Below are 14827 nucleotides of genomic sequence, written 5' to 3' on the forward strand. Positions count from 1 at the left end.
ACTCAAGAGTATATTCAAAATGGATCAAAGACCTCTTCTGATGATGACAATGTCCACTGGGAGTTTTCAGTCACCTATGTGCTGATTTTGTGATGTGTTCTGAACTGTTCAGGACAGGGTCAAACCTGCTTACTCTGCAAGAGCAACAAGTGATCTTAAAACACTGAGCCATCTCTCCAGCATCTAAAAATACATTTCTGTGACTTCAATACCCTTTTTGTACCTTACAAATTTCTTTCCTTGGATTTTCTGCTAGATGAAAACCTCAGGTTTCCATCTCGTCTCCAGATAGATCTTCAAAACTAACATTTCAAAAGCTAAACTTATCCAAAACCAGAATACATATTCTTAAGTGTATATGGCACATATTTCCAAAATGAGTCACATGTTAGGCCAATAAGAAAGTCTTAATATGTTGAAAGTGGTTAAAATTAACATGTTATTTCTAGTAAAGGGGAGCAGAAACTGGAAACCAGAAGCATATGGAAAACTAGAAAATTCACAAATATGTAAAAACTCAACAAAGTCTCAGCAGCTAGTGAATTAAAAAAACTCTCATCAGAAGAAAGAAACTAGAAACACCTTCAGGTAAAATAAGGCAACGCATCATGCAAGGGCCATGCTGAATAAAACTTAAACCCATGAAAATAAGAAAGCTCTCAAATCAGTAACAGGACTGGAAAAAGAAAAGGAAGCTAAGCCCAGAAGAAGCACACGGCAGGGATGATAAATATTGGAGAAGAGATGAATTTAACAAGACATACAATAGCAGTGGAGGGGGAAAAAAAACCCACAAAAGTTGATTTTTTAAAAAGTCAACAAAATTTATAAATTTTTTTGGGTAGATTTTAGGCGGGATGGAGGTGGGCTAGAGAAATGGCAAAAGCGCTTGCTGTACAAGCAGAAGGAACTGTGTCCAGATCCCAGAACCATTTAAAAAGATGAACATGGCCACTCCAAGAAAGTTGTTGGGGCTTATTGACTACCATCAGTCAGTTCTAGGTTTCAGTGAGAAGCCAGCTCAAGCAAGTAAGAATCAGAGAGATAAGCAGGCCACCATGAATGTGTGCCACCCATAATACATGTACATACACCACGCACATACAGACAGAGAGCACTTGTGCATGCATGCAAATTGAAATTACTAAAGTCAAAACTAAATGTGGTGACATTACAGATTTTGAAAAAAAAGACTATTATAAAAATGATATACCAATAAACAGAATAAAAATGAAATAACAAATTCCTATAGGTACATGGTCTAGCAAAAGCCATGAAGAAACAGAAAGCATTAACAGAAATATAATAAGAAAAATAAATCAGTAATAAAAGACTTCTTTACAAAGAAAAATCCAGAATCCTATGTTCATTTTGTAAATTCTATCAAACATTTTAAAATTTAGCACCAACCCTTCTCAAGTACTTCCAAAAACTTAAAGAGAAAGGAATACTTTCTACTTCAATGTATGAGGCCAGTACACTGCCACACTTGGAAAGCTGAGGCAAGAGGATCAAACTTTCAAGGGCAATTCATATCAAAAACAAGGGGGAAGAAAACCCTACTCAGGCCTGTGAAGCTAGCAGGTATCTTGATTTCAAAGCCAAATAAAGACAGATCAAAAACAGGGTAATCTCACGGGCAGAAAAAACCCACAAGCTAAGCCCAGTAGCAGCTTAAAATATTTGTGCAGGATATTTAACTTATATGTATAAGTGTTTAGCTTGCATGTACCTCACCATGTACATGCCTGGTGCCTTTAGAGGGCAGGTAGAAGAGGGCTGTCAGAGCCCCCCAAATTGAAGCTACAGGTGGTTGTGAGCTGCTATGTGGGTTCTGGGAACCTGGGTACTCTCAAAGACAAACAAGCATTCTTAATTGATCAGAGAATTTTAAGATGAAAATCTTTTTTTTTTTAAAAAAAAAAAAAGGAAAATTTCAAAGACAAAGCCTACATAGAGAAATACATACAAAAGACCCTGGAAAAGGTGATCAATGTGTCAATTTAATTATGGATTGCTATATAGTTTAGCTCTAGATATAACTGTAACTAGCCAACTTAAAACTGAGGGTGAAAGCCAGACATAATGGTGCACACCTTTAATCCCAGCACTCAAGAGGCAGAGGCAAGTAGAACTCTTTGAGTTTGAGGCCAGCTTAGTCTACAGAGATGTCCAGGACAGTCAGAGCTATATATTGAGAAGATACTCTATATTGAAAAAATAAATAAAAAAATAAGTGAAGGAAGAAAGGGAAGAAGGAAGAGAAAGATGAGAAAAGTGACTTTTTTCAGTGAGTGTGAAATTTTGTCTGTGAAATATACAGTGAAATTTTCTTTGTTTCAATTTACTGTTTTTTTTTTCTTTTTTACATGTATTTATTTTCTGTATGTATCAGAATACACCAGAGCATTTTTGTAGGGGTCAGAAGACAACTTGGAGGAGTCAATTCTCTTCTTCTACCATGTGGGATCTGGGATCCAATTCAGGTTATCAGCCTTGGTGGAAAGTATCTGAGCAGCTTCTTTAGCCCTTCTTAGTGTTGTTTTCTTTTTTTTTTTTTGGGGGGGGGGGTCTGCAGTTACAAGAGTTACTGCCTAATGTGGATGCTGGAAACTGAACTCAGGTCCCCTGGAAGAGCAGAAATTCTTACCAATAAACTATCTCTCAAATCCCTGGGTTTTTTTTTTTTTTTTTTTTTTTTGGTTTGGGGGATTTTTGTTTATTGTTTTTGTTTTGTTTTGTTTTTTGAGACAGGATTTCTCTGTGTAACAGCCCTGGCTGTCCAGGAACTAGCTCTTGTAGACTAGGCTGGCCTTGAACTCACAGAGATCTGCCTGCCGCTGACTCCCTAGCTGGCATTAAAGGCCTGGCTAATCCTAGTTTTTTTAATTAATGCTAATAAGCAAAAGTCAAAGAAAACTTGGGAACACCAAAATCTAATGATTATATAAGATTTTTTAAATTAGGTTATTTTAGCCCATAGGAAAGATTGAAACTTCTGAATTTTCATTAATTTTGTAGATATAAAATTGTTAGGATAAAAATATTTCACAATGAAAAAACATATTAAATATATATTTCTAAAAACCAACATATATATTTCCAAAAATCGCCATAAAGCTTTAGAAAATGCAGTTTGCTATGTAATTTATTTGTGAATAGTCAGCTGTATTCAATTTAAACACATAAATATAAAGTTAAATTATAAATTCAAAATATATTATAATGATGAATAAAGCAAAGTCCAAGTTTAATTAACAAAAAATAATCAGCTAATATCACTCAGTACTAAAAAAACAGAGTTCAGAGCCTTCAGACACTGAGCATATTACTCATCCTTTTAAATAAACTGACTTGTGAACATGACTTTGCTAAGGCAGCCAACTGCTCGACCCACAACGGCTAGAACTAAAATGTACACTTGAGTGAAACAGCTGCTTCCCATCAGAAAATGACGGCCATTCACTTTGCCCTCCTCACCTTATTTATGTTGTTCTCATCAAACCCCTCTTTGGATATATCCTGGATTATTTCTGGACACAAAATGAGGAGAATGATTTGGAGTGGCCAAACTGCTGCTTTACGTTTGGTGCTTTCAGCAAAACCGTCCACCAAGTCAAACAGCTTTTCTGCACACTCTATGTAAAAAATACAAATATTAAATCATCTTATTAGATAAGAAAATCCTTAGCATTAAATTCAAATCCAGACTAAACAAAAAACCTAAAGATCACAGTTTTAAAAGAATGTATGAGAAAGGCTACCTTGACCCATCCTATAAAAGTCCACATTTTAGAATGGCTTTTGTCACACTATTAGGGTCTTATAAAAGGAACAAAAAATTGGCAGCTTCAAAAAAGAATTCCCCGCTCCCCAGAAGTTTCTATTCTCTGCTATGCAGGTATCCCCCCAAAAATCTTATTCAAAAATAAAAATAGTATTTCCTCCTCAGACAAACCTACCTAAATATAAAGTACACACACACACACACACTCTCTCTCTCTCTCTCTCTCTCTCTCTCTCTCTCTCTCTCTCTCACATGTGCTGTGAGAGAGCTATCAATATTCAATCACACATGAAGAACTAGAGCTTTATTTAAAACTTATTACCTACTTGCTCCAAGGGGAAAGCACTGGAAATAATACAGAAATAGGAGAGAAAAATCGTAACTCCTATTTGAGGAACAGCTGACAATAAAAGATAGAAAAGCCACTTTTAAAACAAAGTAAGCAAAAAGCAGCATGTTTTACCTCTAAGAGCTTAACAAAGACACACACACAGTCACTCGGCTTACCAGCCAGATCAGTCTGAGGAATTTGGTATAGCTTTGTAAATTCATCCGGATAGTTTTCTACCCAGTTCCAAAAGGCCTACGAGTAACAAAATATGTGCTTTTATATGAAAGCAGTCAATATTTCCAATATATTACATAGCACAGAATCTAAACTTTCTACATAAAAATACTGTACTGCATTCTTTCCACCATGCAATGTAAAACTACCACATGAGATCTGACTTTCCTATATCAAGGTATAAACACAGCACACTTTGTACCTGACACCAGACCTGGGTGCGCAGGAGGCTGGGGCTTACCTTTTCTAGGCTGTTTATGACTGCTAACTGGGCCACCTTCTTCAGGGCTTTAAATTTAAATGCTGTTTCTGGAGGGAAAAATTTTGTTTTATTAACTCTCAATTATTTAACACAAATACAATTGAGAACTATTATAAAATAATTCTTGCTTTTTTTTTGTTTTGTTTTATTTTGTTTTCAAGACAGGGTTTCTCTGTGGTTTTGGAGCCTGTCCTGGAACTAGCTCTTGTAGACCAGGCTGGTCTCGAACTCTCAGAGACTTGCCTGCCTCTGCCTCCCGAGTGCTGGGATTAAAGGCGTGCACCACCACCGCCCGGCTATAAAATAATTCTATATACTATTTTGCTTCTTTTTTTTTTTTTCAAGTTTTTTCGAGACATGGTTTTTCTGTAGCTTTGGAGCCTGTCCTGGAACTCGCCCTATAGACCAGGCTGGCCTCGAACTCACAGAGATCCACCTGCCTCTGCCTCCTGAGTGCTGGGATCAAATGCATGAACCACCAATATTATTAATAAGCAATTTAACAGTAAAAATAAATATAAACCCCAAACTCATGAGCTACATTGATAAAGATGGAAAAAAGTAAAAAGCAAACATGCCTTGAACTTCAGGTTTTACCTCTGCTCTATTATTTTAATGTTTATAAATAAATAAATAAATAAATAAATAAATAAATAAATAAATAAATATCATGGGAACAGGCCGGGTGGTGCACGCCATTAATCCCAGCACTTGGGAGGCAGAGGCAGGCAGATCTCTGTGAGCTCGAGGCCAGCCTGGTCTACAAGAGCTAGTTCCAGGACAGGCTCCAAAGCTACAGAGAAACCCTGTTTCAAAAAAATCTCTCTCTCTCTCTCTCTCTCTCTCTCTCTCTCTCTCTCTCTCTCTCTCTCTCTCTCTCTCACACACACACACACACACACACACACACACACACACACACACACACACAACCAAAAACCAAAAACATGGAGATGGAAAGATGGCTCAGTGGTTGAGTGCACTAGACACTCTTCCAGGCAACCTGGGTTTGATATACATCACCCACATGGTGGCTCAGGCACCCTCTTCTGGTCTCTGCAGGCACCAAACAGCACACTCACAAGCTACACAGACACATGTAGGCAAAATCCCATGCACGTAAAATAAAAATAATAAATCTTATTTTTAAGTATAATTTTAAAAAAAGCCAATCATGATGGCAATATCTTTAATCGTAGCATTCATGAGGAAGAGGCAGGAGGATCTCTGAGTTTGAGGATAGCCTGGTCTACATAGTAAGTTACATACAGGTCAGTCAGAGCTACACAGAGAAGCTCAGAAGAAAAAGGAAAAGAAAAAAACTACAGGGGCTGGAGAGGTGGTTTGGCTGCTGTTTCAGAGGACCTGAGGACAGTTCCCAGAACCCACATCACACCATCTGCAACTTGAGCTTCACAGGATTCAACACACTCTTCTGATCTGAGGGCAGTGCAGCATATGCACACAGACACACACATAACAAATCTTGAAAGAAAAAAAGGAAGAGGAAAGAAAGAATGAATGAAAGAGGAAGGAAGGAATGTTTTCCAGTTGCACATCTAAATAAATTTTAGTATTCCAGTATTATAAGTAGCACTGGTAAACAAGTGTACTTATATAAAGATTTTCCACATTATTATTTTCTTCAAGGTAGGCAATTATCTAGGAGACAAACAGTTTGTAAGGACTCTTGATGAGATCTGCAGAGCAGATTTTCAGAAAAATTGTCAACTGAACATAGCATACTGACCAACTGTGTTATGTCCTTGCTCATCACTGTCTAGCAGAGCAGTTTTAAGTCTGCTAACCTATTTAAAATAGATTATACTTTATTTTTGATACTTTTCTTAATCTTAAGATATCATGCAAAGAAATGGGCATCATTATGGCACTTTATGAATATTTGTCATTCTATATAGCTCTCCATCACTATCCCTACCCTACCTCCATAGTCCCTGCCTCCTAGTAGGCTCCCTGTTTTCCAAACCAAGCAATCCACCCTTCTGCTTTCATGCTGTATGTATTTCATTAACCTCTCTGTTTCTCCCTCTTAGGATCCACTTCTTCACCCCATCATGAACCACTTTGTAACCTCCCACATACAACTTACCCCTTTAAATCTAGGTTCCATATAGGAAAGAAACATGATTTGTTTGTCTGAATCAGGCTTATTTAACTTAATGATTTCTAGTTCTATCCATTTTCCTGCAAATGTCATGACTATATTTTTCTTTATAGTTGCATAAAATTCTGATATATATATATCATGGTTCATTGATGTTATGAATCACAATTAATAAAAATTCACAGACAGAAATTTTCTGACCTAAAGGTCAGAAAAGCAAAGCAGACGGTCACTGGCTCTTACCTCTACCTCAGTTCAAAATGGCTATCCTCCAGGAATCTCAAAATGAGACTGAGAGCTATCTCCTCCCATTTTATAATCCTCTCTGGTTCTGGAGGGTGTACACCACTACCTCCTGGTTTCTATGGCAAACTAGTGTGGCTACTGGAATTAAAGGTGTGTGTCATCACTGCCTGGTCTGTAACTCTGGCCAGTGTGGCTGTTTTACTCTTCTGATCCTCAGGCAAGCTTTATTTATTAAAACACAAATGAAATGCCAATAAGATTCGCTTTTCTTTTTAATAAAAAAAAAAAAAACAAAGGAAAAATATGACCAGTCAACACACAACTTCACCATATGAAAAGGCACTTCACCAAACTCTGAGTCAAAGAACATAGAAATGTTTCTTTGATCATGGCTACAGTGATTATCTATACTTTTCCATTTAACTATTTTTTAAAATGCCACGTTCTCATTGTTATCTTCTGTTCCAGTTACAGAACAATGGGAAGGAAGGAAGCTGGTTAAAATAACCCTCGTAGGCAATTTTCAGCTGGCATTTCTTTGTAATTTGAGATTTGCGGATGTAAGGGATCAGACTACCCTAGCCTTGATAAGTGAATCCGACTCCTCCCCACCACAGCCTGCAAGCTGCAAGTGACGCTGAGAGGTATACTTCCTAGTGAGATCCTTGAAGCATTAGCTGTCAGCTCTAATGCCTTAAGGGTAAGGTTCTCCAGAATTTCAGCACTGTGCATAACAGCAGCAGCACCTACCACCTATCCATGCTGCCTGTGAACGTGGCCCACAAGGAAGTATATTGCCCAGCTCTCTAGGAGCAAGAAATTAACTTGGCCTTGGCCTTACCACCATCCTTCCCAGCTTTCCCTCCCAATGCCACGCTAATGCCCACTGTTGTAGCTACCACCACTCACTGTACCACATTTTTTTGTATCCATTCTTCTCTTGATGGACATTCGGCCTGGTATCATTTCCTGGCACTGTGAATAATGCGGCAGTAAAAATGGATGTACATGTATTTCTGGGCTATGCAATATAGTAGTGTATCTAAGCCATACGGTCTATTACTGGATTTCTGAATAACCCTCCCAACTGATTTCCATAGTAGCAATTCAAATTTACATTCATAAAAGCAGTGAATAAGGGCTCCTCTTGCATCACATCCTCACCAGCATTTGTTTTCTGAAGATAGCAATTTTAACTGAGGTGAAAAAAACTCTGAAAGCAGTTTTAATTTACATTTCCCTGATTGTTGAACACATTTTCCAAGTATCTACTGGTCATCTGTACTCCTTCTATTAATAGGGACTATCTCTTCAGTTCATAAGTCTATCTATAGACTGAATGGTCTTAGAGTTTAATTTTAGCAGGTTCTTTATATATCCTAAATATCAATCCTCAGCCAGATGTGAGGTTGGCAATTTTTTCCTCCAAATCTGTAAATGGTCTCTTCAATCTAGTGAGTGCATCCTATGCCTTGGTGTGTAATGCTATTTGTCAAATCTTGGTACTGTTTCCTATGCTATAGCTCTTTTCAGGAAATTCTTGTCTATGCCTATTTACTGAAATGCTTTATCTTTGTCTTTTTTTTTAAGATGTATTTATTGTGTGTATAGTATGTCTATATGCCAGATGAGGGCACCAGATCTCATTATAAATGGATGTGAGCCACCATGTGGTTTCTGAGAACTCAGAACCTCTCAAAGAGCAGTCAGTGCTCTTAACTGCTGACCCATCTCTCCAGCCCCTACGCCGTCTTTCTACATTAAGGTTTTGGTATACTGAATTTATTGTTGTGCAATGCAAGAGATATGGACTTATATTCATTCCACATATAAAAATCCAGTTTCCCCAGCACCATTTGTTAAAGGGGGTACCTTTTCTCCAATCTGCGTTTCTGACAGTTTAAGTCAGAAACTTAGGTAGTATGCTGGCTAATCTTGGTTGTCAACTTGACTCCATCTGGAATTGACAAAAATCCAAGTAGTTAGGTACACCCTAAAGGGTTTTCCTGATAGGATCACTTGATGTGGGAAGAGCCACCCTAAATCTGGGCCACACCTTCTGATGACAACCTGCATAAAAGGTCATGGAAGAAACCTTTTCTTTTTGCCTGCCTGCCTCACTCCTGCTAGTAAGTGCATCTTCCTGTTCCTACAGTAACTCTGTACTAATATTAGAACCTAAACGCAGACTGTAATGGTGGGGCCTCCTGAACTTGAGATGGAGACGTGTGGGAGATTCAAAATGGAGAAGCAAAGCAGAGGACTCAAGAAGCCTCATATTCTGAAAGGTTTATGTGACCTGAGAAAGTAGTCTTCCCACTCCTAGTGGAGGATGCATCCCATCCCTTGCAGTATTTCCTTCTGTACCTTTGCCTGAGGAAATTAATCCTTGTATACAAACTAGCTGTGGCTTTCCCTTAAGAAGAAATATTAGGCAAGACCATAATAAGATCCCTCAGTGCCCACCAAAAGTAGCCTACAAAATACAAGTAGAATCAAGCCTAAGCAGGCTCCTAAAGGTAAAATTCATAAGAAGGTGTGCTACACCACTAGAGTGTTTAATTCATTCAAACAGAAGTCCAGAGAATATGTATGAGAATAGATTTTTTTTTTTTTTTTTTTTTTTTTTTGGTTTTTCGAGACAGGGTTTCTCTGTGGCTTTGGAGCCTGTCCTGGAACTAGCTCTGTAGACCAGGCTGGTCTCGAACTCATAGAGATCTGCCTGCCTCTGCCTCCCGAGTGCTGGGATTAAAGGCGTGCGCCACCATCACCCGGCTGAGAATAGATTTTAATGATGTGAAAGGAACATAAAACTGGATCAAGCTGAGCTTATAGATATGGACCCACTGAGTGAAAGTCCTAAGTGTAATATTGAAATTCTCATGGTTTAAAAAAGGTGCCAGAAGTTTGACTGGCTGATTGAAGCACTTGGCACAAGACAATCACTGAAAAAAAAAAAAAAAAAAAAAAAAAAAAAACTGGGGATACCTGGTGTCCCTTGGCTTAGCATTGATGAAGAGATTTTAGGGCTTGTACCATATAATATGGTGTACCATATAAAATCCAATCCTCCACAATGGGAAGGCCCAAAAGACAGCCTTTCACTACTCCTATAAGACATAAAATTATAAGAGGGGGAATAAGCCATTTGAAATCTTTGTCATAGCTCTTTTCCTTGTGCCAGACCTTAGGGTTGGAGACACTGATGCTCCTATTTTTATTAACTTGGAAAAGTTAAATGTGATGGGCTTAATTGGACCCCCATGGTAGAAGGAGCCAGGTAGCAGCAGTACTGAATTGCCAAAAGCAAGGAGAACATAATTACATAATAAGCAGCACAGACAAAGTGGCTTTTATGATGGTATGACTCCTATGGAACTTTTGGTACTAGCTACATGATACTTCCAGGAATGAATTAGATAAGAAGCCTACTATGTGTTTAAGCAGAAAAATTCTCAAACAAACAAAAGAAAGAGGGAATCTCAGCCTATGAACCAATTTCCAGACTTCAGTTCGTCTGACGACCCAGAAGCCCGTGAATGAGAAGGCCAGGTCCCCCAGAGGACCTTGCTAAAATACTTAGAAGTTTTACTGTTACCCTTTCTCTCATCCTTTCCTAATGGACCTATGACCTTTTACATGGGTCTGTACTCTGAAGAAAAGGAAACAATGAGACTTTCCAAGGTCTACTGGATATTGGTTCTAAACTGGCACTGATTCCAAGAGATCTCAAATAGCACTGTGGTCCTCCAGTTAAAGTATGAGTCTTAGGGGCTTAATTTTGGCTTTAGTCCAACTCATAGAGGTCAAGTGGGTCCCCAAACTCATCCTGTGGTTATTTCCTCAGTTTAAGAATATATAACTGGCCAGGCAGTAGTGGTGCATACCTTTAATCCCAGCACTCGAGAGGCAGAGGCAGGTGGATCTCCGTGAGTTCGAGGCCAGCCTGGTCTACAAGAGCTAGTTCCAGGACAAGCACCAAAAACTCCAGAGAAACCCTGTCTCAAAAATCAAAACAAAAAAAAAAAAAAAAAAAGAATATATAACTGATATAGATAGACTTAGAAGTTGGCAGAATTTCTACATTGGTTCCCTGCATAGTCATTGTCACAGACAATGACAGCTGACTATCAAACTTAATCAAGGAGTGACTCAAATTGCAGCTGCTGTACCAGATGTGATGCCCTTACTTAAAATGGATTAACACACATCCTGGTACATAGTATTCAGCTTTGAGTCAAGCAAATTCCTCTCTCAGTACCTGTCCATAAGAACAACCAGAAGCAATTTGTTTTCAGATGGCAGGGTAATACATACCTTTATAGTTTTACCTCAAGGATATGCTAACTATCCACTCCTGTGTCATAACTTAGTTTGAAGGGATATTGAGCATCTCTTCAGAAAGCATCACAATGATACACTACATTAATGACATTATGCTGACTGAAGCAAGTGAGCAGGAAGCAGCAACCGCTTTGGACTTGTTTGTAACACTCATGCACACTGGAGAATGGTAAATAAATCCAAATTCAAGTTCTTTAACCTCAGGAAAATTTCTAGAAGTCCAGTGGGAAGAAATATGCAGAAATATTCCTTCTAAGGCGAATGATAAGTTATTGTGGAGGATAAAGTGAGCCTTCCTACCAACAATAAAGACACACAAAGCTTAGTGGGCCTATTTGGTTTCTGGAAGTAGCATATTCCTCACTGTTTTGTTATTCTGGTTCATATACCAAGTAACTCAAAAAGCTGCTAGCTTTGAGTGGAGCCTAGAACAAGAGAAGTTTCTTCATCAGGTCAAGGCTGCTGTGCAGGCTGCTCTACAGCTGGACCATATGATCCAGTAGACCCAATGGTACTTAAGGTAACTCCTCTAGATGAATCACAGAAGAGATCCTTGTGATTTGGGAGCAAGGATCTGTCATCTATAGACAATTATTCTCCCATTAAGAGACTGCTCTTGAAGAGACCACCAACTTATCATGTTATCTGAGCTACCTCTCATGAGCTGATTACAAGCTAAACATTACTGATTTCTAGCCATAAAGTAGAATGTGCATTAGTCTATTATCAAATGGGAGTGGTGTATATTGTGGTCAGGTCCAATTAGGTCCTGAGGTCACAAGCAAGATAGATACATCAAGTTGTCGAATGCTATGGTTTCTACTCCATACAATGTTACAATGCCTTCTGCTTCCAACCATGCACCTATAACCTCATGGGGTGTTCGCAATGATCAGCTGACTGAGGAAGGAAAGTTTAGGACCTGGTTTATTGATGGTTCTTTCTACACATTACGTAGACACCACCTGGGTATGGACAGCTGCTGCATAACCCCTTTCTGGTATAACCACAAAAAATACCAATGAAGAGAAATCTTCAATGTGAGGAGAAGCTGGAACAGTACATATGATTGTACATTTTGCTTGGAATGAAAAATGGCCAGGTGTATGATTGCTTTCTAACACATGGGCTGTACCAATGGATCAGCTGAATGGTCAGGGACTTGGAAGAAGCATGATTTAAAAGTTAGTGAGAAAGACAACTGGGAAGAAGTCTGTAGACGGATCTCTCAAAATGGGCAAAAGATTTGAAGATACCTGTGTCCCATGTAAATGCTCATCAAAAGGTGACTTCAGGAGAGTGGAAATTCAATCATGAAGTAGAAAGGATGGCCCATTCTGTGGACAGTCGTCAGCTTCTTTCTCCAACCCTCTCTGTTACTACTGTCCATTAACAAAGTAGCCATGGTGGCAAAAAAGGAGGTTATACATGGGCCTGACAACATGGGCTTAACACTCACTAAGGCTGCCGTGATTATAACTGTTGCTGAGTGCTAGATCTGCCAGCAGCAGAGACCAACACTGAGCACCAGATATGGCATGAGTCCCCAGGTGACCAGCTCGAGACTTGGTGGCTGATAACACTAGATGACCTCTTCCATAGAAAGGACAATGCTTTGTCCTTACTAGAATAAATAACTTATTCTGGTTATGAGTTTGCCTTTCCAGCATGGATTCCTTCTGCCAATACTACCATCCATGGACTTACAGACTATCTTATTTACCATCATGGTGTTCCACACAGAACTGCTTCTAACCAAGGAAATCAGTTAACAACCAGAGAAATCTAATAGTGGGCTGATGTTCATGGAATTCACTGGTCTTAGTATGTCCCCTACATCCTGAAGCAGCTGGTTTGATAGAATAGTGAACAGCTTTTGCAAGACCCGGTTATGATGGCAATCAGGTGACATTACCCTGGAGGGCTAGGGGAAGATTGCTCCAGTGGCAATATATGCTTTGAATCTGCATCCAATATGTGGCGCAGGTTTTCCCATAGCCAGGATTCACTGATCCAGGAATCAAGGGGTAGAAATCAAAATGGTTCCACTCAGTATCAGTCCTAGATATTTCCCACTAGGAAAGTTTTTGCTTTCTGTTTCAATGATCTGAAGTCTGCTGGCCTAACAGCTTGGTTTTTTTTTTTGGGGGGGGGGGAGGACTGGGGAGCTTCTGTCTAAGGCATAACATACAATTCCATTGAACTGGAAGCTCAGACTTCTTCCTGGCCACTTTGGGAATCTGATATACTTAAGTCAACAGGCTTCAAAAAGAGGGGAGCTGTCAGCTGAGCTGTATGACCTCTTCTGTATGGTTCATCTTTCTTTCCAACTATCCCTTCACATTCTTCATTTCCAGAGTACCCTTCTTCCCTTCTCATATACACCTAGCTTTTAAAGTACTTGAGATGTTTCAGGCAAGTGAAGGTCACAACTGGTCACATCAGAGGTAGCCCCACATTGCCAGCTATGCATTATCCTTGAATGACAGTGTGATCAGAAGAGGCTCCAGGCACTCTCAGGACTGCATTTGCAGTACAAGATTACCTGTATCTCCATATAAATACCACGGATACATTTTAAGCTCATCTTTTATAAATTTATTGTCCACATCTAAAAAGAACATTTTATCTGGAAAAGATGACTCCTCTACAAACCACTCTACCGTAAAAGTACCAAAGCAAAGCCAGCAAAACATTGCCCAAGGACTTTTAAAGAAGGGATACCAGGTTCTACATTTACATAGAATGTTTCTAAAATAGAAATGAGTCCTTTTATACTTATACTCTTATAAGCATATACCTCTTTTATATAAATATATGTATACAAACACACACACATACATACACCTCTTATACTTATCTTTTAACTGTGATTTCTTTTTCTGAAAATACAAATGAGGGTGGGGAAACACAAATACAAATGGGGAACAAACTTGTTCCCCAAATCAGTTTTTTTCTTTACTCCTAGTTCTTGACATGAAATCAATAACATTACTTCTTTACTTCTCTCTTTAGTCCTTTCATCTTCATCATTTACCCTTAAAATACTATCAATGTGTACAACAACCTAGTCTCAATCCCAATGTGTGTATACTTAATTACTTCCACTCTACAATTTGCGTGGATTTTTTTTTTTTTTTGAGACAAAGTTTCATGTATCTCCGGCTAACCTCTAGCTAATTCCTTATATAGTTGAACTTGTAATCCTCTTGCTTCTAACCCTGAAGTGCTGGGACTGCAGGCATGCACTATCAAGCAGTTTACATGGTGCCGGGGATTGAACCCAGGCTTCAGGGAAAGCAGGCAAGCACTCTACCAACTAAGCTACTTCCCCAGCCATGTACTTCAATTCCTTATTGGATATCTTACTGACAACTGAGACTTTGTAGACCTAAAGCTCCATTTATCAATTAGTTGGCCATTCTGTTCTGTCATCAATCCTTTCTCTTTTCTTCCCCCCTTCCCAGACAGGGTTTCTCTGTAACTTTGGAGCCTGTC

The 14827-nt window shown here is 38.9% G+C and overlaps 1 protein-coding gene across 7 annotated transcripts in view; it reads right to left on the reverse strand.

Moving 5' to 3' along the window:
• Nf1 (neurofibromin 1) overlaps positions 1-14827 on the reverse strand; it is a 263626-nt gene that overhangs the window by 200934 nt on the left and 47865 nt on the right. For all 7 annotated transcript variants that reach the window (XM_050128878.1, XM_050128876.1, XM_050128877.1 and 4 more), the window contains exons 6-8: positions 4594-4661; positions 4295-4370; positions 3481-3638 (exon numbers count right to left, since the gene is read on the reverse strand). In XM_050128878.1, the coding sequence (XP_049984835.1) occupies positions 3481-3638; positions 4295-4370; positions 4594-4661 (302 nt within the window). The remainder of the gene's footprint in view (positions 1-3480; positions 3639-4294; positions 4371-4593; positions 4662-14827) is intronic.

The sequence above is a fragment of the Alexandromys fortis genome, unplaced genomic scaffold (assembly GCF_014885135.2).
Source record: "Alexandromys fortis isolate MF-2015 unplaced genomic scaffold, M_Fortis_MF-2015_v1.1 scaffold_80, whole genome shotgun sequence".
In the NCBI taxonomy this organism is placed as follows: domain Eukaryota; kingdom Metazoa; phylum Chordata; class Mammalia; order Rodentia; family Cricetidae; genus Alexandromys; species Alexandromys fortis.